Here is a 25,610-nt window from a genome sequence, read left to right as displayed (position 1 = left end):
GAGAACTTTAGAACAAATGCAAAAGTACACAAACAAATGTGAATAACAAACTCTTTGATTGTAGATTTGAAATAATTACATCAAAAAACAATTTAAAAGCTGGCAAAAACAGCTAATTTATCTACACACGCCGATGAACATGTGTCCAATCACAGATCCACACAAAAAATGAATCTATTTGTTAAGCTTCACAGAGTAATTTCTCTGCACGACTATAAAACCTGCTGTCGTTCGAGCTATTCGGCAGTCAAAGCTCCGCTAGAACCGAGTCGAAACGCTATCCAAAAATGTTATCAAAATCGCAACTCTTGCTGCTCGTTGTTGGGCTGTGCCTGGTAAGTAGTACACACGACTGTATGTACTCTGTCGAGAATTAGGTAATGAAATATCTACTATTGTTACGAAATAGAGCGTAGCCAGCGCCGATGTGGATTGCAGCAAGCGTCCCAAGCGCATGGACCCCAAGAAGTGCTGTGCCATACCCGAGTTTGTCACCGACGAATTGAAGGAGAAATGCAAGGAGTACAATACCACCTCCTCGGTCGAAAAGACAGACGACTCCAGCAGCTCCATCGAGAATAAGCATCACCGGCATCACCACCACCATCATCACTTGCCGCCCGTAAGTGTTGTGGGATCAGCTAACGAGTGAACTTTTGTCTCATAAGTGAACGGACGATCCTTTTCAGTGCTTCTACTCGTGCGTCTTCAATGAGACTGGAATTTTCGTGGACAACAAACTGAATGACGAAAAGCTGCAGGGCTACCTGAAAACTGTGTTTGCCAGCTCCACTGAACTGCAAACCACTGTTTCCGAATCCTTTACCACTTGTGCCGCCAAAAATGCCGAATTCATGGCCAAGATGGGTGATCGCACACGTCCCTCGCCACCACCAGGTGCTCCCATCTGCCCCCACAATGCTGGCCACTTGATGGGTTGCGTCTTTAAGACCACGTTCAAGAACTGCCCCGCCTCCATTTGGAGTGATACAGAGCCGTGCAACGAGTTGCGTGATCACTTCAATAATTGTAAGCGTCCGAATGGTCCGGGGCCATCAAACGAGGAAGCCTAAAATTGTTCCACCATTATTACACGCTTCCAACAATTGAAAACACAATTTATAAAATAGCACGGTAGAGCGTAAAAACAAATATACGATTTTTACGAATTATAACCTACAGCAATAAAACCATTTTTTATTCAAGTCATTAATTTGATTACCAGTAATTAAGGAGAATTAACTACTGCGAAATGAGTCCAATCAAGGTGATTGGTATATCTGGTCCAAAACTCGCATTTAACTATTTCGATATGTACAAATGGGTTCTATATTAAAAAGGAGTATGAGCATATGGATAAATTAACGCAAGATTTCTTATGACGGAGTTTAAAAAACAACAGCATGGCATCTGAATGTTACTAATAACACAGAGAAAAAAGAAACTAAAATTTCGACTGTCTCAATTGGAAAAATAATCATCATAATACAAACCTAAGTACATACCTCCCAAGCCCAGAGAAAATCCCACTAAACATATGGATATGGACGTAGAGAAGCGGAAACCAGCTTCTGAACTGAACAAAAATAAGTATGGACATGAAATTATATACATATACTATGTATATTAACATTTATATTGGCGTTGTCTTTACTCTTACTTCTTCAATTGTTAAAGGGTATTTCCTATTCGTCATTCTCATTTTTTAGTGGACACAAAAAATATTAAAACAAGTTCAATGAGTTATTTCTCTCTTCTGTTTAGCTTTGATATACTCTTTTAAAAAATCTAATCTTGAATAACAATCAGGAATCCCTTAAATACATAAGTATGTGGATGTCGTAAAAAATCATTTAAAAGCGTTTTTAGTTTGAAAAACTGTGTTGCTTATAAACATACTTACAGCTCTTTCCCTTCTATGCTTGGCTAAGTATTTTTGCTTACAATTATTTAATAATAGAGAAATAGTATATCATAAATGTACTATTTCTCTACAAGTTTAATTTACAAGATTAAAAATGTTTATTTTATAGCTTTGCACGTTTGACCTATATTCGAATTTAGGACATTGTTTTAAAGTTATTTTTCGCACTTTTTACACTAAATTGATACTGTATACATATTATTGATTTTAGTAGAGTTAGAATTGATGTGAATATGAATGGATCGATCGGATCAATGCAAGAGTTTTGTGAATTCAGAGAATAAGCGATTTTCTTTTGAATGTGGTTTGCAAAGCAATAATAATTAAAAACAGAGTTCACAAATATACATTTTCAATACAATCTTTTAACCCGTATGGAGTACGAATTTCAAACAAGCTTCTAAATTTGAGACTCCATGTTGATTTCAATACACAATCAGCCATCCAGTAGGATTAATAAACAATAAGTACTAATGCTGAATGACATGTTGTTATGCAAAATGTGAATTTATTTTATACATTAATTGTTATACTTGTAAGTACATTGTAATAATTTAAAAATGGATATGATAGAGCCGAGCAAGTCCAACTTGAAATACTCACTACCACAAAAAAAATTAATATATAAATATAAAGCTCTAGGTATGTGGAATTTAAATCCATGTTTGAAATCGACCGGACAAAATATAAGTATGTATAATAAAAACTTGGTATTTGAAAAAATTCTTAGAAATGTTAAGTTCCTAATAATTCAGGTCAAAATAAAATTTTAAAAACCTACAATGGAATTTATTTTGGATTCTTATTCGTTTCGGCTTCCTGGTGATCGTCAATCAGTCAATCAAGACTTTATTTTTTACGAGTATATACATATTAAATATAATTTAGTTTTAAATTTAGTATTGAAAATGTTGTAATAACTGATTATAGAACGCGACCCATTACCAAGGAAAAATAAAGGTGTTGTTAAGACATTGAAGTGTATATATCTTCGGTGCATACGAATGAAATATTACAGATAGGGTTTGCCAATATATACTTCCAAGATATTCTAAGATCTGAAAAGAGGAGAGTCCAAATTCCTAAATTCCGTTAAAGAACTTGGCAAGTTAAGTCAGTCAGTTAAGTCCAGCAACTTTAGTAGCAGCTTTCACTTTTTTGTTAATCAGTCTGTGCCATTCCCTACTTTTTTAAGCACTGCATTCTGCCATAACCCCATCCACCTAATACTCGTAATACATTCTTATCTCAGCATTGCACGTCTGGGTACGCAGCGAATTAGAAAATTAGATTTCCTCTTGTAAATTGTCTATCAGCCCCCTCCAGGCGCATGAGCAGACCACATGCTCAGCGTTTAACCCGATAACGTCAACTACTGTCGCTGCTTTTCTGTTCTGGCCACATTCATTCGGTGGTTAGCAAGCAGCTAACAAAGACAGTCTTATAATGAAGGCGCTCGAGAGCGAGTTGGAGACATTTTTTGAACAGTGCCGTCAGGAGCAGTTTAGTGCCCAGGAAATGAGCCACATATGCCAGCCCCTGCTGTGGCGCCTTGGTCTGGTCAAGATTAGGCGATGGGTGCTCTGTGCACTGCCCCTGCTACTGATCTACTTGCTCTGGCAGTACAGCGAAAGTTTCGCCTGGAGTGTCAGCGCTGTAGGCAGGATGCTTCTAATCCAGATCTTACCCTATTGGGACTGGACTCCATACTACAGTAGCAAGTGTCTAATTGAACGCAATGAGGATATAAGGAAGCGGGTTGAGGCACCCCGAATATTGGACAAGTATGAAACCCATTGGGAAAACTGCGCACTCTGCGAATCCCTGGGTGAGTAGGACACTCACAATTTGTAGGAAAGGACTAGCAGTCTCTGCGTTTTTCTCCCTTCCGTAGAAAACATTCCCACGCTTTCGAATGTCAGCTACTCCATAGTGGAATCGCAGTTCTTGGAACGAGGTCTACCCGTCATTATCACCGATGCTCAGGTGCAATCAAGTCTTGACGATGTTCTGGAACTCATACAGCATAAGGCACCAGCATTGCTTGCCAGTAAACCATGCGATGTGTCCACCAATCTCTTGTTGCAGAAGCTCTTTAATATTGACGCGGCTATACAGAAGATACGAACGCTCCACGAACCGAAAGCTTGGCATTTGCAGTTCCGAAACTGCGAGTTCAAGGCTGTAAAGGCTTCACGTCTCTATGTCCATCGACCGTACTACTATCCTGTACATCTGGAGCCTTACTACTCCAGTTGGCTGCTGATGGCGCACAAGAGCGAACGCCCACAATCGAATATATACCTGCGTGGCCTGATATTTGTGCAACAGCTCAGTGGCCATTTCGACGTGCGGTTGCGACCCAAGCATCCTTGTGACGACAACGTCTGCCCCACTCTAAGGATCCGTTTGCATTCAGGCGAATGCATTGTCTTCTCCACCGATCTGTGGCGCTTTAGCTATGGACTGCAAAAGCCCGATCCGAGCAATACCTCCATAGCCACAATCCTCGAAGTTGACTGGAATCTGTAGTCACAGAGTTTGTCTAGATTTTACACAGACTTCTTATACTAAGTACTATATCCATATACTACTTATTCAGAGTATGCATAATAAATCAGTTTATTCCAATTGAATGTTTAATTGCGAAGAGTTGTTAAAATATGTAATTTTGTTTTTCAGAAAATGTACTTAGCAGTTCTAACAATCTAACAATTAAATTAATATCATACTTTCTTCAAATGCCATTTAGAACTTTCGAGAGACTCTCTTTTTTCTTAAGAACATTTAATTGAATTTTATTCTTCTTGCTTTTTATGGAAAAGTTCGTACTTTGAATTTTTTTCTTTTCTTGTTTTTGTGAATATATCTACAATTTTTAGGACTCGATGTCACGGATTTCGATCTCCTTTTAAGTCTAAGTAGTTAAGCACATTAAATACACAGGATATGGTTTCAACTCATTGTTAGTCTAAGGAAAGATTCGGTTTTTTTGGACTTAGGCTCGTCTGCACTTGGCCTCGACTAGTTTCTGTAACGTGGCTGTCAGACTGTTGATGGCATCGATTTTCATTCTTTCGATTCGCTCCTGCTGCACCAAGGACATCTTCTGAATTTGAACTTGCTCCCGTTGCAGACTACGCTGTAGCTCCATTTTCTCCCGCTCGACCTCGAGCTTCCGCTCAAAGTAGTCCTTCCACCAGCCGTTGTCCTCGAGCTGCTCATACATTTTCCCGTTCGCCGCCATCTGGTGGCTGTCGCTAGGATCCTGCATTGTGCTACCCGTGTGGTCAGCATCGTACTCCAACTTTGGCTGCCGTACCTCCGAAATATTGCTGTTACTGTCCTCGTCGAATTCATCATTGGACTTGGTGTCCAGTTGGACCTGCGGTTGCAGCAACACCTGATCCACAGGCGTTATATAGGGATGTACATGTCCCTCCTTGAGCTGCGATGGCGGAGTTTGAAGTTGCAGTTTTAAGATAGGCTGCGGAGTTTCAGGATTTTTCTGGTATGCCGCGGCCAGGCTCAGCTCCTGGGTTGGTGGCAATTGCAATGGCGGCGGTTGTTGCTGAAGCTGCTGCTGAGGCTGAGGCTGCGTCTGCTGCTGTTGTTGTTGCTGTTGCGACTGCTGCTGCTGCTGCTGCTGTGCCGGCTGTTGTTGCAGCTGCATATCGAAGTCCGCCTTTTTCCCTTGCAAATACTTAAACATCTCCTCGAAGAACTCCCAGTGCACGTAGCCAGAAACATATTTCTTGCTCAAATTCTTATTATAGGTGATTAGGATGTTGTGCCATTTCTTTTGCACCTTGGCGGCACTATATCGAAACCCCAGCCTTTGGAGCTGACGGGTGCAGTGTAACCAGAGGGCAGTCCGCTTTTGTCTGCCCTCCGTAAAGCTGCCCTCCATCGGTCCACGTATGTGAATGAGAGCACGTGTAGCCTCTGTGGTCCATGCACGTTCATAGGGTCCACGACCCAAGGTAATGCCTCCTGGTAGGTCGGTCTCCTCTAGCAGGCATTCATCGTCCAAGTCGTCAAGGTCATCGTCACTAATTTGATAAGCTTTAAATGCACAAAGAGTAAGAAGAAATAAGATTAATACTATGGATTTGTACCGCTCAAGTTATTTCTCACTTGTTGCGCTCTAATTCCTTGAACTGCCTAGCATTTTCATTCGCTCAGTCCTCAACTTTCCACGCCACTCTCTTTCACTCATTTTCTCTCTCTTCATATGGCACTCTCTTGCTTGCGACCTCTCAGACTTTGCGGCTTACCACCCACACCCAGCAGCCACCCATATCCTAGCCAACCGCCTGCCGCAGCAAGGATGCTAGCGCTGCTGCTACTGACGCACAGATACAGCCGCAGCCGCAGCCTCCGCACATACTTTTGCAACTTGCAGATACACATTTTCTCGAGCTTAGAGGAATTTCGCTTTACTATGCACTACGCATTGAAAAGTGCATATGTATATTTTTACTTACGTTCGTTTTCCTCGATATTGTTGTTGTTGTTGGTGTTGTTGCTGGCCATGCTCGCTCCGTTTGTTACAGTTTGTGCCATTTTATTATTCGTAAATTAAAATACCTTTTCGCTCGACTGTCATTCAACGGCAGAGTCAACGCCACACTTAGACCTGCTTGCTGTCAATAGTTTTCTGTTACTAACGAGGACATTTTTCTGGCTGCAGCTTCCAGTCAAATGGCAAACTTTGTGCGCCTACACTCTCAAACTGCTATGTGCACACTCTCACGATGGCTCTCCGAACTCAGACCTATTGGATGCTGGGGGCAACTAGTCAATAGTAATGAAGTATCTAGCGCCGCAACAGAATTGAGGCTGCCATAGTATATAAATCGGGGGTGTTTGGCAGCTGCGCATTAATCGAATGTTTGTAAGGTCTGTAAGCCACCCTTGTATTACAGTTGCAATACTAACATACTATAAGACTTAATCAGAACATCGAAATTAAGTAGTATAACTTAAAGTGTTTACTAAGTGTTATTTGAAATTTGAATAAGTTCTCTTATATTCATCCAAACAAATAAAAATTAACTGTAATAAATGCAAAACAAGTATAATTTGTTGAACTAAATTTCATGCAACTCATAAATTTATTTGAAAATTGAAGCGCTGTTTGAAATCTGAAATACGGTACTTTTTATTATTTATGACTGAGGTAGTGGCACCGTCGGCACACGTCGGTTAGCGCTGCCAGACTGTTTAGCTCTTGCCGGTAGGACAATAATCAGTTGGCAGCGCGAAAAACCGCGAAACTGCGCGTGGAGTGCAAGATTTTGTTATATATTATAATAAATTAGGTTTTTAAGTAGAAACAAATAAAATGCCTGCGGTGGAAAAGTGCACAATGTAAGTGACCTGCTACTTATATTAAAATTCATTGACCAATGTTGCTAAACTTGCTATTTCAGCAATGACTGGAAACGCCTCTGGCAAATGGTCTCTGGCATTCATTTTGAGACGCCGGAGAACACAGTGAGTGAAGAACTGTTGAATGTGAAGTCTGAGCTATTGGCCGGACTGCTGCATTTTAAGCCAAAGAGCGCCTCAAATGTGCAGCTGTCCACGTTGCTCAAGGAGAAAAAGCAGGAAAAGTTACTGCCCTTCACAGAGCGCCTACAGGATTTACTGAATCTAGAATCGGCTCAATGCTGGGAAATACTTTGCTACTATCTAACGAATGAATATCGTGGATCTGCGAGCCTGCTGACACAGCTTATCTCAACAGAGACAAATATGATTAAGCTATTGGAGGATATAAGGCACTATTACTCTTTGGAGCGCATGATTGTGCTGAAGATCGTAAAGAATTTGCTCCTCTTTTACAATGTCCGAAATCATCCGTACCACAACGAGTATCGTATGGTGGTTGACAAATTAACGCTGCCGGGCTTGCGCGATTCCTATTTGAATCAGGTGGAGAGCTTGATTAACGAGATACCGCCTGGTAAACTTCTAGCTGCTGATTGTTTTCACCCCAGGGAAAGACTTACTGCTTGGTCGGAGCGAAATGCGCGCGAAACAACCGAGGTGGTGCATATTTTGCTGCTCCTGAGCGAGCATTTGCCCATGGGCCTGGAGCAGATTAGGCGACTCTTCGCAGCCTTTAAACAGCACTCCTTTGGACGCATACATAACTACTTGGACGATGCTAATCCATACCACAAGGAACTAAAAAATAATCTGTGTTACTCTGAGTCTGCGCTGCTTCTAAAATGTCTTGACTTTGAAAATCCTGAGAAGGATGCCCAACTCATTGAGCAGGTAGTTGATGAACTACGGGTTCAATTATCGGGCCTGCATCATCGCTTAGAGCATGGGCCCCTTCTCCTTGTATGGATGCTCCTACGCTTACGCGGCACCAATGATGCCGAGGATGCATCCAGTTTGCTGCACTGTCGACATCTGGGCCAGCGCGCTGTCGCACTTAAATGTTTCAGCCAGCTACAGGATATTGTTAATCACATCATGTTCGCTGATGACAGTTTGCTTTCGCGGATTGTACGTAAGACCATTTACAATCAGCTCTGCTACTTTTGTGATCTCTTCGATAGCGATGGCAGCTGTGCTCAATACGAAGGCATTTTTGAGCTGATGTGCGAGCTTTTGTCCTGGCCACAGCTAGCAAAGGAGTTCTGCAGCCAAGACGGTGAGTTTTTGGGTACATTTTTCGTGTTTCTTAATGATGGTTTACATTTTCCCCTATCAGATGGGGGTGTTCGTTCACTGTACAAAACATTGCTGGAGAACTTTCCTCTGCGGTTCAAGAATTTGGCGCATTTAGCCCAGGCGCTAACCAAAGCCGGCCAAGGCAATTATGTATATTACATTTAACGATCACAAGTCACCTCAGCTACTGATATTTTTCCTTAATACTTAGATAAAAGACCAACTCCAAAATCTTCCAATACTCGCACTTTTGTACGACGAAAGGGAGCACAAATTAAACGAGTTGGGTCCAGATGAATACGAACTGACTGCGCCAGTACGGCCATTTCCGCACATCGACTTCACAATGCCCGCTGGCACCGACGGTATAGTCATTAAACATGCCGCTGGCTGTTACGTGCATTTTCGCACAAGCGTCAATTTCTTCAATGCCCTCCATTATGAGATCAACTGCCTACTGTGCGAAACGGCTGAGCTACATGGCGAATATGAGTCAAACGAACGCATACAGAACGTCGAGGCGGGACTAAAATATCTGGAGGTTGTTCTACAGCGCACTAAATCCATTGACTGTATTAGCAGTGAAATGGTGCATCCCACCGAAATGTGCATTGATTTGCTTAATAAGTTCAAGAGCGTACAATATCCACCGACTGGCCTTATCTCTATATGTCTAAACGTGTGCTCGGCGCTGCTTCCACTCGTTGATGAGGAAATTTTCATGCGCATCAGCAATCTTGACATATTGCCTACCTTCAGCAATGGATCCTTGCAAAACTACAAGCAGTATGCCACTTCTCTGTGCTTCGAGTCGCGCTTCCTTGGTTCTGTTATTGATAACGTGGAAAAGAAGCAGGAACGCTATGACTTTCTCCTTTCGTATCTTGGCTTTCTGCGTACCTACACGAAGCTGAAACGGAATCGTTATATGCAGGTTGAAATTCCTGGATTGATCTTTCTGCTGCGTGACGTCTTCCCTCATTTGCACACCTGGCACTTCAAGTCGAAGTTTGAAAAGAACAAGATCTACTTTGAGGTATTGAGCTTCATTTGCGATATTCTAGACATCATAGGCACGAGCCATTCAGATAACAGTGCAACGTCTACACATCGCGAGCAGCAGGAACTGTTACGCAACATATGTGTTTATTCACTACTTAATTTGGAGAACGGACTGATCTTATTGCGGTGAGAATACTTTAAATTAAATTTTTGCATTGGATTCAATCATTCATTCATCATCCGCAGTTTTGAAATAGACTCTTATTGGAATATGGGATTTAACATTTTAACATTTTTTGAATCGGATTTAATAACAAACATGGAATTGCTTATACTCCCTACAGATTCGTGGGCGTAGGCAATGCTTTTGTTCAATACTCTATGGAACTGGAGACCAATTGGATGCAACACCAGCCGCATGGTCTAATGATGCTGGTACGCCTCTCCATGCGCATACTGATGCAGCTTCTTAGACTGAAACGTCATGTTTATGGCGACAACACACTTTCGCCAATGGAAGCACTTATTTACACGCAGCCCAAACAGCGCGACTCGCTGCGTATCATTCCGATCGTGTGCAGTTACATGAGTAACATATTCGATCGATGGCTACCAATCCTCTCGTGCCGTTTGCTCAAGCGGATTGCAACGGAATTCAACATGTCTTTGTTAGCCTGCCTGGATATGGAGGCAGATCAAATTAGGCTAACATTCATGCAAAAGCTTCCCGATGAACTGGAGAGCGATTCAATAAAGATTGCTATACTGGAGCTGGTAGATGCCTGTATTGCCAAGCAACCTGGAGTTACGGAGGCCTTCTTCAAGGTGAACTACGTCCACGACAAGCGGTCTTTCTTCGGCAAGGAGTGCACGCCTAATATTGGTGATAGTATTGTGACCTACATGCAGGAGTTCCTGGATGCGCTCAAAGCAGAGCCACTTACCATACAACAGTTGCTGCCCTGCAAGATCATGAGCATCTTTCATTCGCTTTGGAAGCACAACTTACAGATGCTTGTAAAAAAGTTGCTGGAGCAACCAGACTTTTGGCCGAAACTTTGCACGCCACTTTTCAGTGAACTGCAGCCCAACATGCGAGTCTACACGCAGCTTTTGAACATTGTCTCCATTGAGGTCTACTGCACGGGGAAAAGAGAGAAGGTACCTCTACAAAAAGTTATGCAGAAGTGGTTCGAACGTGAGTACTTCGAGAAGTGGCTGGACTATGTCTTCGACCTGCCCCAAGAGCCCAAGCGTGAAGGGAACGACAGAGATGAATTGCCCGACTGGATATGCCGTCTGCAATCTTTCAAGGACCTAATCGTCATTCTGTTGAAGAAGCAGCCCAAATTTATAGAAATACCCGAAGCTCAGTTCAAACTGCTAGCCCAGAAGTGTCTCACGGTGCTAGTTGCTCGCGCCAATTATCTGGAAGACATGCGTCCATTCATAATGCTGTCCGAGCTCTACATTTTTATATTGCTCAACTACAAGCACTCGTATACAAAAGATGCAAATGAAGAGAATGAACTAATGGAGCAGCTCTTACAGCTAATGAGTCGCATTTGCTCCTGCTACGAGGATTTGCATGTACGTTCTAAGGAGGCCTGCCTGGCCATCATCACCAAGTGCGCGCAACTTTATACGAATTTGCTCATATCGGACTCGTCTGTATCCCTCCGTTTTCTCAATTCGGTGGTCAGCATTATTTGCACCGAGCTACAGAGCATGGAGAACTCAGTCAATCTCGACCAACAACAGCAAGGACAGTCGCCGAAGCAGAAGAATAATTTGGACTGCAATGTGTCCACCAACTCCTTAATCTTATGCCTAAATTTATTGAAAGCAGTTGCCACAATTTTCCAAAACGATGGTCCAGCCAACTGGGACCTGCCGTTTGTGTCTGTGCGTCTGTTTCAGCGACTGTTACGCTGCATTTCGTACACGCTCCAACTGCACAGCAAACAAGCTCTAACCATCCAGCTATTGGATGTACTTATTGTGTTTGCCAAGAGCCACTGCTCGGCCGAGTTCTTGCACTGTGATGTGGGCGATAATTTGTGGCTCAATTTGTTGCCACCGCGTGAACTGCTACAGTCCCAATACGAGTTTAGTAAACCAAATGAAGATATATGGACCGTGGAGAAGTGGTGGCCCATTTATGCACGTGGCATTGAGTTGGTCACCATCATCTTTAATAAGCACAAGAAATGCTTTTTGCAAGAGGTCTTGCAATTCGTAGGCATCCATGAAGTGTATTTAATAGACTCGCTGCTGCTTGGCAAGCAATCTTTAGAACCGGATGCAATGCAACTTATCAAGGCGGCCATTTCGCTGGTTACCAGCCTTACGAAGTATGACAAGGAGTGGCGCGAAGATCACGCGTCATCTCTGCAAAACATAATGGTGAGTCCCCGAATTGTATCTATTCAAGATGAATACATATATTTACTGCCAATTTTTATTTGTATTATGTAGCGCGCTGTGCAAGGTCTGCTCTGCCATGCGATGTCCATGTTCCATCAACAGCGCCACTTGAAAAGTCTAATGGCGCGACGTCGTTCTCAGCTTGAAATACTGCGTAGCACCGAAACGATTATTGTTGACGACGACATCATTGCGGCCTGTAATAAGTAAGTAACTACCTACTATTCATTTAAATTGTATCTTATTTTAAGGGCACTATTTCTTGTACACATACTTAACATATCATATTTTCCATATATGTATGTATAGAACAATTTTTAAATTGTATTAGATTACTTGAAATACCAGGTAGAAATACATACATACAAGTATGTAGTTGGTAGTTAGAAAAATAATAGTTTACACAAGAGAATAAAGTGGGCAATAAATTGGTTTCATTTGTGTTCCCAAGTATTGCTGATGAATTTCAAACTTTCTGAACACCTATTTATAATGGAATTTAAAATATTTTAATCCAACAGCCTTACAGAAGTCATCATCTGCTGCGTGAAGGCATTGCAAACGTTCAGTCCAGATCTATTGGACCTCGTGTGCTCGGGTGTTTACGAGCCCTACAAATGGGAGCCCGTGCTGGATGTGATGTTCGGAGCACCAAAACTAAGTGAGGACAATGTATCGCTCACACTTAATATGGTTTTGAATATGGTGGTCATTTATGTGAAGGCGCTTAATATGGTGAGTAAATAGTCCACCTATTGCGACTTATCGCTTATTGAACTTTCCCACTATTTGCAGCAAAATCATGGATTCAACGAGGTGCCTTTGAATACGCTGCCTGCGATAGAGACCACCGACTTGACTGACAACACAGGCGGTCCACAGGTCCACAAAGCATCCTATGGCCGACATAGTTGCTCAAAGACGTTGACAAGCAGCTCGATTTCAACGATCACCTGCCCTTCTAACGAACTTCTTTCCAACTTGGACGGACCACTGTGCCTCGTCGCTTTGGAGCATCTACTGATGCTAGTGGCCTCCCAAAGTATCTATATGGTGCGGTCGCCAGATCTTGACCCACGCTGGAAACAAATTGTGCGTCGCGACATCTGTAGCGAGCTGCTAAGCTTTCACGAATTCGTAAAGCGGAAGGTGATTGTCGACTACAGGGACACGCGCTGTCCTTGGGTTCGGCGAAAGCATGGGCTCCGGAAACTAAAGCCTTTGGACCCGGCACGCGGCGTCCCCACACTTACGACACGGCCGACCAGCGAAGTTTGTCGAAGCAGCAGCACAGCAAACGAACTGCGTGTGAATGTGGTGCGGCGTCTTCATCTGCAGCAGCAGCATCAGCGCAGTTCGCAGAACTTTGAGATGACCCATGTGCTGAGTCCAATTGGCGCGCCTCAAAGCCAGGCAACAGGATCAGCAGCAGCGATCTCTTCAACGCCGAATCTGTCCCGACCTCCTATACAACATATCGCAGATGAATCTGCTGACAGAGCGTCGTCTGCGGATGGGCCATCAACTTCACGCACGCTAAGCCTGGCACGCCCTGCTGGTAGTGTGATCTATGAGGAGACGCCACGCGCCCAATCTGGAGCAACAGCACGTACGCTCAGTTTTCAGGAGCCTCCGCCCAGCACATCACAGTTGCCCATCGAGCAGGCGTCAGATCAGCCGGAACGAAAACGCTTGTATATTGAGCAGCAGGAAGGTGATGGAACTGGCGAGATAATCACTGATATACAGTACTACGAGCCTCCCACGGAGCCAGGCTTCTGCGAATTATCGCAAGTACAGCTGGTTGAGGAGGATTATCTTCAGCTCATGTCCGCGCTCTTTACTGTAATACCACAGAACGAATGAGCACTCTACACTTTTGTGATTTTCAATATCCACAACTCGAAAATCATTATTAATACACCCCGCACAGACAAAACTAATAATTATTGTTAAACCTGTAATAAAAACTCATTCTTTTATACAAATCCGAAACAGTCAAGCATTGGCATGACGTTATTGAATGAACGTGAAAATATTATAAAGCGAAATGAGTTTCTGACGTCAGGAGACGCAACTGACGAGCCTCCAAAAATGTCAAAAGTCCAAGGCGCTTTATGGAGCGCACGGGCAACCACCACGCTCTTGCCACGCACAAAGAGAGCGAGAGAGAGAGAACAAATGAGAGTAGATGAGAGAGTGAGCACGCGCCTGTTCGCTGGAACTTCACCCACGTTGGCTCATATCGTCTGTGCAATCTGTCTCAAGGCGCTATGCTCCAAAACCTTATCGAAATCCAGCAGCAAGTTCAAGAGTAGGGCGCTCTCCCACAACGAGAATCTTTCGGATTGCTGTTGCCGGCCGCGTTGCTTGCTCACACCAGTGTATGTATGTATGTGTATGTACGTGTGTATGTTTGAGGCTCTGAAACAAAATGCAAAAATAAAAGAAGTAACAGCCAACCATCTCCAAGCTGATTATATGCTTTGGCAGTACCTTGGTCAGCGTCAAAGAGAACGCATGTGCGGAAAAGCGAACACGGATAGCATTCGAAACGTACTAACCGAATAAAACAGAGTCGAGCCAAGTTAATAAAGTGCTAGCCAAGCTCCACCAACAGAGTTCAGAAACTGTCTGCGTTAGCCCAAACCAATTAGCCAAGTTTTTCCGTTGCGTGTGATAATGTTCAAAGGTGTGCCAACGCTTGCGAATCTGCGTTTGTTAAAGAGCCAGCGGGAGGCCTATACAATAGTTAATGGCCTGGTGCTGACGCGACGCTCGAAAGCTACGGCATTGCCCCTGGAGCTGACGGACGCAGTTAGCCGGCGCAATGTATTGAATGGGGACTACAAACAGGAGTTTTTGGATCGCGCCAAGTACGGACATACTGGCAAACAGTTGCAGCAAAAAATTGCTTCAGAGGTGAGCTCGAGATGGAGAGATTGAGTTCGCCACAAATTTAAAGTGGAACAGCTGATGTGGGCTCAGTGTGGGATGCAATAACGTCAGGCCCAAATGCGTGGGTGGTGTCGCGTTTTTGGTGGGTTTCCTCATCATCATATTGGGCCACAAAATTTGCATAGCATTTCTATTTAGTATCGATTTTTACATGAGTTTGCTCGATTTTAATATGAAAAAAAGCCGCACAATAAAGTGCATGACGTGCGTGTTCTTACTCCTTAGATATACCCGAATACGTACATAAATAGATACATATAATTCGGCCGGCAGTTGTTGTAGATGCGCAAACGCAATTATTACATTTCTAAAAATAAGGCTACAAATGATAGAATCTAAGCACATTATTTACATACTCGCATGCCTGTATTTTAGTGCGCAACTTAACTTTAATTTTCACATATTGCGCCTGGCAGCCACCATCCTACATACATACATACATACACACTCGTATGTCTGTATGTATGACGCACCGCTTTGGTTTAATTAGATAGCCATGAAGCAAATGATTTGGCTTGAGTTGTGACAAGCCAGTATAAGCGAACCCACTCACATTGTTACATGCACATTACGTGCCCAAACAAAATGCTTATCACGTGGCTGGGTATCTTCCTTATCTTATCTAATCTAATCGGATCCAGGTTGTTTCTAGTCTAGTCACTGAAGAGCTACTGGAAAATTATTAAAGAATTATGTGTCATGACGAAATGGGTGAGACGATAATAAATCTGTAAATAAAATCGCCTAGCCCTAATTGCCATTCAGTTTTATTACACACGTTGTCAAAACTCTCGACACCCACCAGCGCGATCTGTGACACGTGTTAATAAACTCTGCATAGTTCCGAAAGCTATGTAAACAAGTCCATTAAAATGTCTGTAATCTCTGCTAGACGGCCAGACGTTTGAGGTTGCCGTTGACAACCGCTCACAACATTGACCGAGACATTGAAACTTGTTGGAGATATGTATGTATGCGGGTGTTGTTGCTAGCACCGTCGCGTTTCTGGAACCTTCAGTGCATCGATAAATGAGCTTATATCATGGATAATGCGCATTCTTTGGTTTTAACTTGACAACGGTTTCCTGTCATCACATTTTTCATTTTGTCCATTCAGTTTTTTCCAAGTCACGCGAAAAAGCCAGCCAAAAATAGTCGAAACCAACGTCAACATAGCAACGAACATGTAGATAGGTGTTTGAAAAACCATGTGTAGATATTTACATATATACATACGAGAATACATACATATATATTTGTATGGAATGTATTATTCATTCGAACATGTTGCGGTGTGCTCTCATTTATGAAAGATTTTAGCGCGCGATACGAATACGCTGCAATTCTCAAATTGAAAAAGAAAATAACTGATGCTGATAGACCAAGAGATGTATGTTTAATACCCAAAAATGCTCTCGGTATCGCTCCCGAGTACCAGAGATATCACTAGTTGACAACGGGAGTCTTTCAAATGTGCAGAGAGTCTTCGTCATTGTTGCCAATAGGAAGAAGCAAAAACAAATTTCTATACAATCTGTAGAAACGTGTTATATGAAATATGGAATAGCTGCGAAAAAAGAAGGCAAACAAGCCCCCACACGCACATGCTATTATATATTATGTATTTCCAAGCATGTGAAAGCATTCCCGTTTTGTGTTGTGTGTTTGTGTTAAGTGAGAAATTCAAAAACATTTTCAATTTGTAGCAACAACACAAATGAGATTATATAGTTTTGCAAAAAGTATTATAACTTTAAGATTGAGTTAGCAACACATCGAAAGCCTCTTATTACAGATGAACAAGAAATTAGGACGTTCCTCTTCATAAGTATGTATCTCTATATAGAGGAAGTTCCTCTACATACACACAAAGATTGTACTAAACAGGTTTTTGTGAAACTTATGATGTAATGATCGATTAACATTGGTGTCTTCAATAGTACCATCATATTAATAACAAATTTAATTATTTTATTAAGATAATTTCTTTAAATAAATATTTTAATTTTTAAATAGGTCTTATATCACAGAACCGATATTAAATATTTGTATTCGTTCAGCTGTGCAAGAATTGATAAGAAAAAGGGGACGGCCTATCTTACAAAATAGCTTTCGTACGTATAATGTTAAAAGAGTATTTCCGCCTCGTCATAATGAAGGGGAATTATTTATTTTTTATTTCGTATTTTATTTAAAACTGTCCATCATGGACAATCATTAAATTGGATAAAGATAAACTTCACAGTTTATTATTTCATTTAGTATGTGGTTGTAGGAATTATAACTTAAAGATTATGTCGGAAGCCTATTACTTAAATTAAATAGAAATTATAACGTTCCTCTACATCCAAAAATTGTACTAAACAGATTTTTGTGAAACTTAGATGAAACTAAATCTAATGATCGATTTACATTTACGTGTGTTCGATAGTACCAAATTAAATTACTTTATTAAGTATAATATATATTTTCATTTTTAAATATGTATCCCATATCACAGAAACGTGGGCGGCCTATCTTACAAAATAGCTTTGGTAGAAATAATTTGAAAAGAGTATTTCCGCCTCGTCATAATGAAGATATCTTTCATTCTGGGAATGTATGTGTGTTATTACTAATCTCGTTCACCTATAGCTTTTGAAATATTATTCATACTTGTGCCGGTTCATCAGTTGCCCGTCAGACTTTTGAGTGATTTTAAATTTGTTCTTTGCATTATTTTTGACATTAGCCGCCGGAGACAGCGCAAATGATCTTATGACCAAATAATCATATTTAAGTTAAATTATAACTCGTGATTTTGACTAAAAACAATTAACATGTTTCGTTTCACTTTCGCTTTCAGCTCTGCAATTCCAATTGTTTTCGCAACCCAACTGCTTGGTGTATTTTTATCAAAGCCCGTTGTCGCAGCTGCTGTTGTCTTTATCCACATGATTTTACTTACATCAGGCCCTGATTGTTGCTTTTAATATTGTTTTTGCCAATATTAATATGCAAACTCCACCTGTGTAATATATTTACGAAAATACTTAACCAACTAACTTATAAACTAAATATTCGTCGCCATTTTGTCGTCAACTACGCCTCCAAGCTTATTGAATTTACTTTAATTTAATTAGCAACTATCTGCCCGAAGCTAGTAGAACCTAAAGGTATCTGCGCGGTGATGTCATGACCCATTCATTATACAGGTTGTTTAATCGCCCTGGCCTTGGCTCTAATCCGATAGTCAATTATTGTAAATGTCCATTAAGTCCTGCCGTTGATGTGCACTTTGATTAACAAGTTGTCGCCAAAGGCATCCAGTATGACGAAATTACTCGATTTAGACATGTGCGTCTGTATGAGCAGGGGTTTGAACAGCCAGGTCCTAAATACTCAGTATTCCATTCTTGTTTTCTAAGAAAATCCGGGTTACATTTAAATTTAAGTCAACATTTGTTGAAATTGAAAAAAAATGCTTTCGTTTCAACCAATTAAATGAACTCGAAATTTGGGCCGTTATTAGCTATGTTCTTCCATAATTTTGTAATTTTTTGAAAACGCGTCTGCTGATTAAAATTTCATGGTCTACTTATTCTCGAAGATGTTCTACAGCCTGTTTAAGCACTTCGTCGTTGAGGTAAAGCGGAAAGAATTTAATTCTGTTGCAGCATTTTAGGGATATTTAAAGTACTTTCAATGTAAATTTCCATTGTCGATCGAATTCGTTGAAGTTATTTATAAAAACACTGACAACCATGCCAAATTCGTTAGTCGCTTATTGTTCTTATAATGTTAAGCACAGCATTTAAAACGTCAACGGACTTAAAAGGAAAAGTACGTGACTTGAAAACTGTTTTGTAAAATGTAGTTTTTATTTATTTTCAATTCTATCGAACGCATTCAACTACGTGCTTCCTTTGCATTCTAGTCTGCCAGTGGAGGAATTGAAACTTATTTATAAATATTTGTTTTTGAATTTCAGAAAAAAATGCGAGCCCCACCGCTGCTGAATCTGGTGTTTGCCAATCGGAAATTATCCTTCTACGACACAAGTAGCGGACCCAAGCCCAGCGAGGACCATGGAAAGGGGTAAGTTCTAGAAAAGATCGCACTGAACTCAGCGCGATTGTATTCACTAAAAACTAAGAAAACAACAAATATTTACACATTCATTTACACTTCGCACTGCTCCTTTCACAACCCAACACACATACATATTTAAAAAAAAACGTGTTACACTTGAAGAAAAGGGCTTCTTAGAAGTCGATGTAAAGGTTTTGTCTTAGAAAGATTTTCTGAAGAAACGCATTTTTGTAATGCATTCAAAATGTACATATGTACAAGGATTTTAACTAAAAAAGTAGATAAATTGTTTTTCTTTAAGAGATGTAGGCTTGAGCGTAGGAATTCTGTACGTCTAGAAACATAAAAGATATTTTTACCCTTTTGTCATTCATATCTAAGTTGACTTTATTTGACTTTGATGTCTCGCTAGTTTCTCTTTTAAAAAAATAGGAATGTAACGCGATTAAACGATTTTAAACTGTATTGAATGCAAAAGAGAGCTCCCTAAAGCTGATGGCTCAGAAAAGAGGAGAAATTTAATGCTAGTAATGTGCTTTCTTGACCCGACTTTATTACTTTTCTACCCACCTCGGCATCCACATGCTATAGATGCTTTCAATTTGGAGGAATTCGGCACTTTTTCGACTGCTTTTGCTAAGTGTATGTTTAGATTTACAAAAGTAACTCTCATCTATTTATAGCACTCAAGTTGTAGACACTGCTATAAATAAACGCTGCTTACATTGTTTCCCCAACAAGTGATGACATATTCTAACGATATCTTGTTAAGTTTATTGGGGCAATTAGCGCGTTTCAACGGCCGAAGACAAAGCCAATAATGCCATAATACTGCTCAGAATCGCTTTTTAACATTTTGCATTGTGCAAACAAATTTTGCGAAAATATTTACCCTGCACTTGAGTAAATATTATTGAGCATTTTTCGGCGTGTACAAATCACATTATAGCGAGTTAATAGCGCGTGGCGTTTCGGATGAAAGCTCTGCAATTTGAATGTCCAAAATATCGAAATATGTTGCACACAATTCTATCCTTGTGGTCTGCTTTGCAGCTGCGCATTGTTTCTGGGTGTGTTCCCGGACCGTTTCCTTCAGCTATAGTGCATAGACGCTAATTGCGAACAATTCTGCGAGCCCAAAAATAAATTAACACATTTATTAAATGAAGATAAAAATCTGAATTCGCTCAATTTCGGTGACTGCCGCGAACTATAAAATCGTGGGGATAGCGCGTGAGGCTCTCTATTTGGCAGTTGTCGATTCAGTGTGTCTCTGTTGCTCCACGAGTTTGGGTTCCATTCGGATTTTAGTACGCAATTAGCCATGCCGCTGGGTGATCGTAGCTTGAGTTTGTTGCAATATGCGACCGAGAAGGCGCCCCTGCCACTAGATGCCTACACGGTGGAAGAGGCTGCCGAGTACAAGGAGAAGATACGTGAGAAAATTGTGAATGACCTGAAGTCGATGAGCAGTGAGGAACTTATAAAGTTGGTCCGAGAAAATGCCGCACGACAGGCACAAGAGGGGGAGTCGCCGAAGAGCGAGGCCGAGGTCGTGGAAAATGATGCCGATCTGATTGATGCAAACATTATAGCCGAAATGGTGTCGGGCCTGTGCACAAAGAGTCAGAAGGAGACGTTCATCAAAGTGATAACCAAATATATCAGGTAATTAGCGCTGAGTCAGCGAAGACGCGCCCCTTAACTGCTTTCCGATAAGCCTGACCACATCCAAAAATGGGTTGGACCCCCGACATGACGTTCTTAACAATTTCGGCCTATCAGGCGTACCGCTGGTGAAAGGAATTGGTGCGATTAGGGGTTTGGCCATGAAAGCATATACTCGTAACATTAGCATATAACTACGGGCTATAGTTGTACATATGTGTTGATAGGTAGGGCAGCTATACTTTTGTATACCCCGAACGCGAGTCTAAATACTCGTATTTGTCCAGCCAAAATTCATATGTACCTGTCCATTTGGACGTCTGGGATGTTGGCTGCTAGTGTATGGGGGCGCGTGTGTGCCAAAAATCGCACCTGTGGGCCCCTTTGGCACCGGTAGACAATGCGACCTGAACGCTATTAGAATACTATAACAAATACGATAAATACCAACTAAATGTGCATTCAAACTAATATACAATGGATGAAAAGCAGTTAAATTATTTATTTTATTGGCAATAGCATGATTTAGAAATTAACACCTTTTCGCCTTTTACCTGTCCGTCTGCCCATTTGCCAGCTTCTCCTTCTCGTCCCCTCTCCCAGAGTGCCTGCACCCTGACTGATACCAAAACAAAAACAAAAAATGCCAGCAATAAAAAGTCACACATTTCGCTCTATAAAAAAGATGGAGCGTTCGGCGTTGTTTTCATTAAGTCCGCAGCAGTTCAACGTTAAGCATTCGAAAGCAAAGCAGTAAAGGCGAGTTATAGAAATTATTGCGTATACGCCATGGTGTTGACAGAGGAAATCGAAGCACTAAAACGCCAAAGCCAAGATGATCAGGCCAAGGTGCGCGAGGAAACCTATAAGCGGGACAAAGAGCAGGACACAAATGAAACGGCTGCTATCATTGAGGAAATCATCGAGGGCATCTCTTTGCAGAGCCGTCGGGGCACAATTGTGCGAACCATTTCCGCAATTATCAGGTAAAGCTAAAGCGGAATGTTTGCTATAAATGGGAGATACCGATATGATAGCAGATGGTAGATAGAATCCAGATTTCAATAATTATTAATCGATGCAGTAATAAATTCATGAAACTATACAAACACACTCACACACCCCTAATGCACTCAGATAATACCAATTGGAGCTAATTTATCTCTCGAATATAATAAATTAAACAAATACAGCGATACTCTTTGATAGCTTGAACTAATTGAAATATTATCGAAAACGATTTTTGTGATTTCGACTTTGATTGTTTCGAAAACAAAATTTTAGAATACTCGATTTAAAAATTGAACTTGTCATCTTTTGCACACAATAGATCAAAAAGTATCGTTATATGTATATATTCCTAGTTCATAAAATGTTTTTCAATACTTTTAGAACTCAGAGACGCAACTATTCAATGCGACCGTGAGTAGCTTTTCTTACTCGTGTTCGTAGTGCTAGTGTTGCAGTTTCCCATTGCTTCCGATTTTGATTTTTTATTGAATTTGTCCCAATTAAGTAATATTCCTGCTTGCCTTAGACTGATTTTATTTTATTGCAAACTTTCAATTTATGAAGACACACTATAATTGAAGCCAATTGAGAATCCGCAAAAACCATCAACCATTTCAACTTTGATTCACAAGCTAGAATAAGTAATTGGTCGACATTGAAAATGTCATAATTTGGTCACCCAAAGCATTAGACGGATCTCTACATTTCAGTGTTCAGCAAAAATGTTGATCAATCCATCAATATTTAAGATAGCACGGTTTTTAATGGTGCCGAACTTCCAAATTCGCTCTACAAATACTAATATTTCGTGACTGCGACTTTACAAAATTTGACACATCGGGCCATTCCGATTGAGTCACAGATCAAGTTCGTAATTTTTGTTTATTTCGAAAAAGTCCATGCCGGTTGCCAGCCCATATATACTTGTAGTATAAAATTTATGGTGCTTGTATATGGGCTAATTAGAGCTCGATCTTCCAATACACGATTATTTAGCTGAAAACCACTTTTTTCCAAAGCCAGTTGGAAATCTGCCGGTGTTCGGTGTTTATTTGCTTGAAATTCAACTTTGCCTTCCACACACGCATGCTAAAAGGCAAAGAGTCGAGAAGAGGTCCACTCAGCATGTGTAGAATCTTTCGTTTAATTAGCGTTTCGCTAAATCTTTCACTTCATCGACGGAAGTATTTTGCTAATTGCATACTTAAAAATTGTTACTTCACACAGTCATCGGGAACAGGAGCAGCGCAATGCCGAGGATGTGCTCTTCGACATGTTCGCTAACGACGAGACTGGCCTTATATCTATGGGAAAGTTCCTGGCCGGGCTAAAGACCACAGGCATACGACGCAATGATCCCCGAGTGCGTGAGCTCATGGATAATCTGAAGAAGGTACACAAGCTAAACAACTACGAAACCGGTTCATCGGCGGAGACGCAGCATCTTAACCGCGAAACGTTCAAGGCGTAAGTATGGAATAGGATCTAACCTATCTAGTGCTTTTGCAATACTCCTTAATCGGGTTTCCATCCTATTCTAGTGTTGTCTCGCCGAACATTGTGCTAATAGCCAAAGCATTCCGTCAACAATTCATCATCCCAGACTTCTCGAGCTTTGTGAAAGATATCGAAGACATCTACTGGCGCTGTAAGAGCAACACCCTCGGCAAATTGGCCGACTACATTCCCCAATTAGCGCGCTATAGTCCCGATTTCTGGGGCGTTAGTATCTGCACAGTGGATGGACAACGTTTCTCTATTGGAGATGTCGAGGAGCCATTCACACTTCAGAGTTGCAGCAAACCTCTAACTTATGCCATTGCCCTGGAGAAGCTGGGCCCCAAAGTGGTTCATTCGTTCGTTGGCCAGGAGCCGAGCGGCCGCAACTTTAATGAGCTGGTCCTTGATCAGAATAGTAAGATTCGTTCAAGTTCGAGTAATAAGACATCTGTCTAAGCCTATCGTATTCGAATCTTACAGAGAAACCGCACAACCCGATGATCAATGCGGGCGCTATTCTCACTTGTTCCCTGATGAATGCCCTAGTCAAGCCGGATATGACCTCCGCAGAAATCTTCGACTACACCATGTCGTGGTTCAAGCGCTTATCGGGTGGCGAGTACATTGGCTTTAACAACGCTGTCTTTCTGTCGGAACGGGAGGCGGCCGATCGCAACTACGCTCTAGGCTTTTATATGCGTGAGAACAAATGTTTCCCCAAGCGCACGAATCTCAAAGAGGTCATGGATTACTACTTCCAGGTGGGTAATTCCGATTCAACCTGTGTACATTATTGCTAATGATTGTTGTCGTGCAGTGCTGTTCCATGGAAACTAACTGCGAGGCCATGTCCGTGATTGCGGCCAGCATGGCCAATGGTGGCATCTGTCCCACCACTGAGGAGAAGGTCTTCCGTCCGGAAGTTATTCGAGATGTGCTCTCAATAATGCACTCATGCGGCACCTACGACTATTCCGGTCAGTTTGCCTTCAAGGTAGGGTTGCCAGCCAAATCGGGAGTCAGCGGCGGCATGATGCTGGTCATACCTAACGTTATGGGCATTTTCGCTTGGTCCCCACCCCTGGATCACTTAGGTAACACCGTTCGCGGTCTCCAGTTCTGTGAAGAACTGGTCAACACTTTCAACTTCCACCGCTACGACAACTTGAAGCATCTATCGAACAAGAAGGACCCCCGCAAGCATCGATATGAAACGAAGGGTCTGTCCATTGTGAATCTGCTTTTCTCGGCTGCTAGTGGCGATGTCACGGCACTACGCCGCCATCGTCTCTCGGGTATGGACATAACACTGGCCGATTACGATGGACGCACAGCTCTACATTTGGCCGCTTCGGAGGGCCACTTAGAGTGCGTGAAGTTCCTTCTGGAGCAATGCCACGTGCCCCACAATCCCAAAGATCGGTGGGGTAACTTGCCCGCAGATGAGGCAGAAAACTTCGGCCATGCCGAGGTGGTTGCCTTTTTGAAAGCGTGGGCCGAAAAGGCTCCACAAGCCGAAGAGGAGTACAAGAACGAGGCGGTAACAACAACCACCCAAGCAAATGAGGTCAGTTCAATATGCGATGCCGAAAATCAAGATAAGCAAAACTGAATCAAGATGGTTTCAAACATTTCAGGAGATTGATAGCACCAGCGATCTGGATCGTAGCAACAATACCAGCCCCGTGCCGTCGGAGGCGGCCAGTACAGCGAGCGTAGCCAGTGCCACCAGTGATGACAAAACCAAGCCAGGATTATAGGATCTCCAGCGCTAGACCCACCTTCACCCGACCTTCTTTTGGAATCTCTCGTTTCTGCTTAAATTATTCACGAGACGATCCAGCTAGTACACAGTTTTAGTTAATTTAGTTCCTAATAAATCTAGATTTCTGTTCGATATACTTGTACATCTCTGCTGATTTGATCAACTCGAAAGTTCCCAAATGTACTATGTATATTTAGTCTTTAGTTATCAGGTTAATCTAGAAGATTCCTTTTTAGTTTATTCAGTTCTCGTTTTGCGCGAGTGTCCAACTATTCTCAACAATGACAATAATATTGATAATACCTATACAAAATAAGGTCAATGAGTCGCATCGCACATTAGCAGATTTTGCTTTTTATTTTCTGTGATTTATCAATATACATGTATATTACATTAGATAAGATGTCATTGACCTATATTTATGCACACCTACCTACATACGGGTACACACATATTATATCCACCTTCACGCGTATTACAAGTAATCAAAAAAGCGAAGTGGAAAACTATCATTTTGTGTACCCCTAGCTATTTGTAGTTTTACCAAATTTACCTGTTTATTGACACATACGGTTTGTATTTACTTAACTA

At 41.7% G+C, this 25,610-nt stretch overlaps 5 protein-coding genes across 9 annotated transcripts; 4 read left to right on the top strand and 1 right to left on the bottom strand.

Moving 5' to 3' along the window:
* The first annotated feature begins 253 nt into the window (after positions 1–253).
* On the top strand, positions 254–1,193 carry LOC115633979 (general odorant-binding protein 67). The gene is made up of 3 exons (XM_030531500.1): positions 254–335; positions 410–622; positions 690–1,193. The coding sequence occupies exons 1-3, from the start codon at positions 288–290 to the stop codon at positions 1,071–1,073; spliced, it is 645 nt and encodes a 214-aa protein (XP_030387360.1). The 5' UTR covers positions 254–287; the 3' UTR covers positions 1,074–1,193.
* Positions 1,194–3,370: 2,177 nt separating this feature from the next.
* Positions 3,371–4,456, top strand: LOC115633727. The gene is made up of 2 exons (XM_030531199.1): positions 3,371–3,752; positions 3,819–4,456. Exons 1-2 carry the CDS (start codon positions 3,371–3,373, stop codon positions 4,454–4,456), a joined length of 1,020 nt encoding a protein of 339 aa, XP_030387059.1.
* Positions 4,457–4,739: 283 nt separating this feature from the next.
* On the bottom strand, positions 4,740–6,596 carry LOC115634050 (putative uncharacterized protein DDB_G0294196). 2 transcript variants are annotated; one of them, XM_030531594.1, is made up of 2 exons: positions 6,412–6,596; positions 4,740–5,989 (listed from the first exon to the last, which is right to left on the bottom strand). In XM_030531594.1, the coding sequence occupies exons 1-2, from the start codon at positions 6,488–6,490 to the stop codon at positions 4,923–4,925; spliced, it is 1,146 nt and encodes a 381-aa protein (XP_030387454.1). In that variant the 5' UTR covers positions 6,491–6,596; the 3' UTR covers positions 4,740–4,922. The 2 variants fall into 2 exon arrangements, with proteins under 2 accessions (XP_030387454.1, XP_030387455.1); XM_030531595.1 differs by lacking the exon at positions 6,412–6,596 and adding an exon at positions 6,062–6,343.
* Positions 6,597–7,195: 599 nt separating this feature from the next.
* On the top strand, positions 7,196–14,041 carry LOC115628236 (nucleoporin NUP188 homolog). The gene is made up of 8 exons (XM_030524253.1): positions 7,196–7,297; positions 7,360–8,597; positions 8,658–8,767; positions 8,829–9,805; positions 9,964–12,025; positions 12,098–12,252; positions 12,568–12,781; positions 12,842–14,041. Exons 1-8 carry the CDS (start codon positions 7,272–7,274, stop codon positions 13,910–13,912), a joined length of 5,853 nt encoding a protein of 1,950 aa, XP_030380113.1. The 5' UTR covers positions 7,196–7,271; the 3' UTR covers positions 13,913–14,041.
* A 518-nt stretch (positions 14,042–14,559) lies between these two features.
* LOC115632048 (glutaminase kidney isoform, mitochondrial) lies at positions 14,560–25,155 on the top strand. Of its 4 annotated transcripts, XM_030529025.1 has the most exons (8): positions 14,560–14,968; positions 18,975–19,081; positions 22,136–22,165; positions 22,982–23,221; positions 23,296–23,669; positions 23,735–24,015; positions 24,072–24,821; positions 24,892–25,155. In XM_030529025.1, the coding sequence occupies exons 1-8, from the start codon at positions 14,729–14,731 to the stop codon at positions 25,012–25,014; spliced, it is 2,145 nt and encodes a 714-aa protein (XP_030384885.1). In that variant the 5' UTR covers positions 14,560–14,728; the 3' UTR covers positions 25,015–25,155. The 4 variants fall into 4 exon arrangements, with proteins under 4 accessions (XP_030384885.1, XP_030384893.1, XP_030384898.1 ...); XM_030529033.1 differs by lacking the exon at positions 22,136–22,165; XM_030529038.1 differs by lacking the exons at positions 14,560–14,968; positions 22,136–22,165 and adding an exon at positions 18,603–18,629.
* Positions 25,156–25,610: the final 455 nt, after the last annotated feature.

Source organism: Scaptodrosophila lebanonensis, unplaced genomic scaffold (assembly GCF_003285725.1).
Source record: "Scaptodrosophila lebanonensis strain 11010-0011.00,11010-0021.00 unplaced genomic scaffold, SlebRS2 tig00000001-arrow-pilon, whole genome shotgun sequence".
In the NCBI taxonomy this organism is placed as follows: Eukaryota; Metazoa; Arthropoda; class Insecta; order Diptera; family Drosophilidae; genus Scaptodrosophila; species Scaptodrosophila lebanonensis.
The sequence above is the reverse complement of the archived record's forward strand: the minus strand, read 5'-3'. Positions and strand labels throughout refer to the sequence as shown.

Bases quoted from the DNA above. Each gene is read 5' to 3' on its own strand.
- LOC115632048 (XM_030529025.1), top strand. From the start codon at position 14,729: ATGTTCAAAGGTGTGCCAACGCTTGCGAATCTGCGTTTGTTAAAGAGC. The intron at 14,969-18,974 runs GTGAGCTCGAGA...TTTGAATTTCAG, and splicing joins AGCAAAAAATTGCTTCAGAG to AAAAAAATGCGAGCCCCACC. The intron at 23,670-23,734 runs GTAAGATTCGTT...CGAATCTTACAG, and splicing joins GCTGGTCCTTGATCAGAATA to AGAAACCGCACAACCCGATG.
- LOC115628236 (XM_030524253.1), top strand. From the start codon at position 7,272: ATGCCTGCGGTGGAAAAGTGCACAAT. The intron at 8,598-8,657 runs GTGAGTTTTTGG...TTCCCCTATCAG, and splicing joins GGAGTTCTGCAGCCAAGACG to ATGGGGGTGTTCGTTCACTG. The intron at 12,253-12,567 runs GTAAGTAACTAC...TTAATCCAACAG, and splicing joins ATCATTGCGGCCTGTAATAA to CCTTACAGAAGTCATCATCT.
- LOC115634050 (XM_030531594.1), bottom strand. From the start codon at position 6,490: ATGGCACAAACTGTAACAAACGGAGCGAGCATGGCCAGCAACAACACC. The intron at 5,990-6,411 runs GTAAGTAAAAAT...GTGCATTTAAAG, and splicing joins CAATATCGAGGAAAACGAAC to CTTATCAAATTAGTGACGAT.
- LOC115633979 (XM_030531500.1), top strand. From the start codon at position 288: ATGTTATCAAAATCGCAACTCTTGCTGCTCGTTGTTGGGCTGTGCCTG. The intron at 336-409 runs GTAAGTAGTACA...GTTACGAAATAG, and splicing joins TCGTTGTTGGGCTGTGCCTG to AGCGTAGCCAGCGCCGATGT. The intron at 623-689 runs GTAAGTGTTGTG...GATCCTTTTCAG, and splicing joins ACCATCATCACTTGCCGCCC to TGCTTCTACTCGTGCGTCTT.
- LOC115633727 (XM_030531199.1), top strand. From the start codon at position 3,371: ATGAAGGCGCTCGAGAGCGAGTTGGAGACATTTTTTGAACAGTGCCGT. The intron at 3,753-3,818 runs GTGAGTAGGACA...TCCCTTCCGTAG, and splicing joins CGCACTCTGCGAATCCCTGG to AAAACATTCCCACGCTTTCG.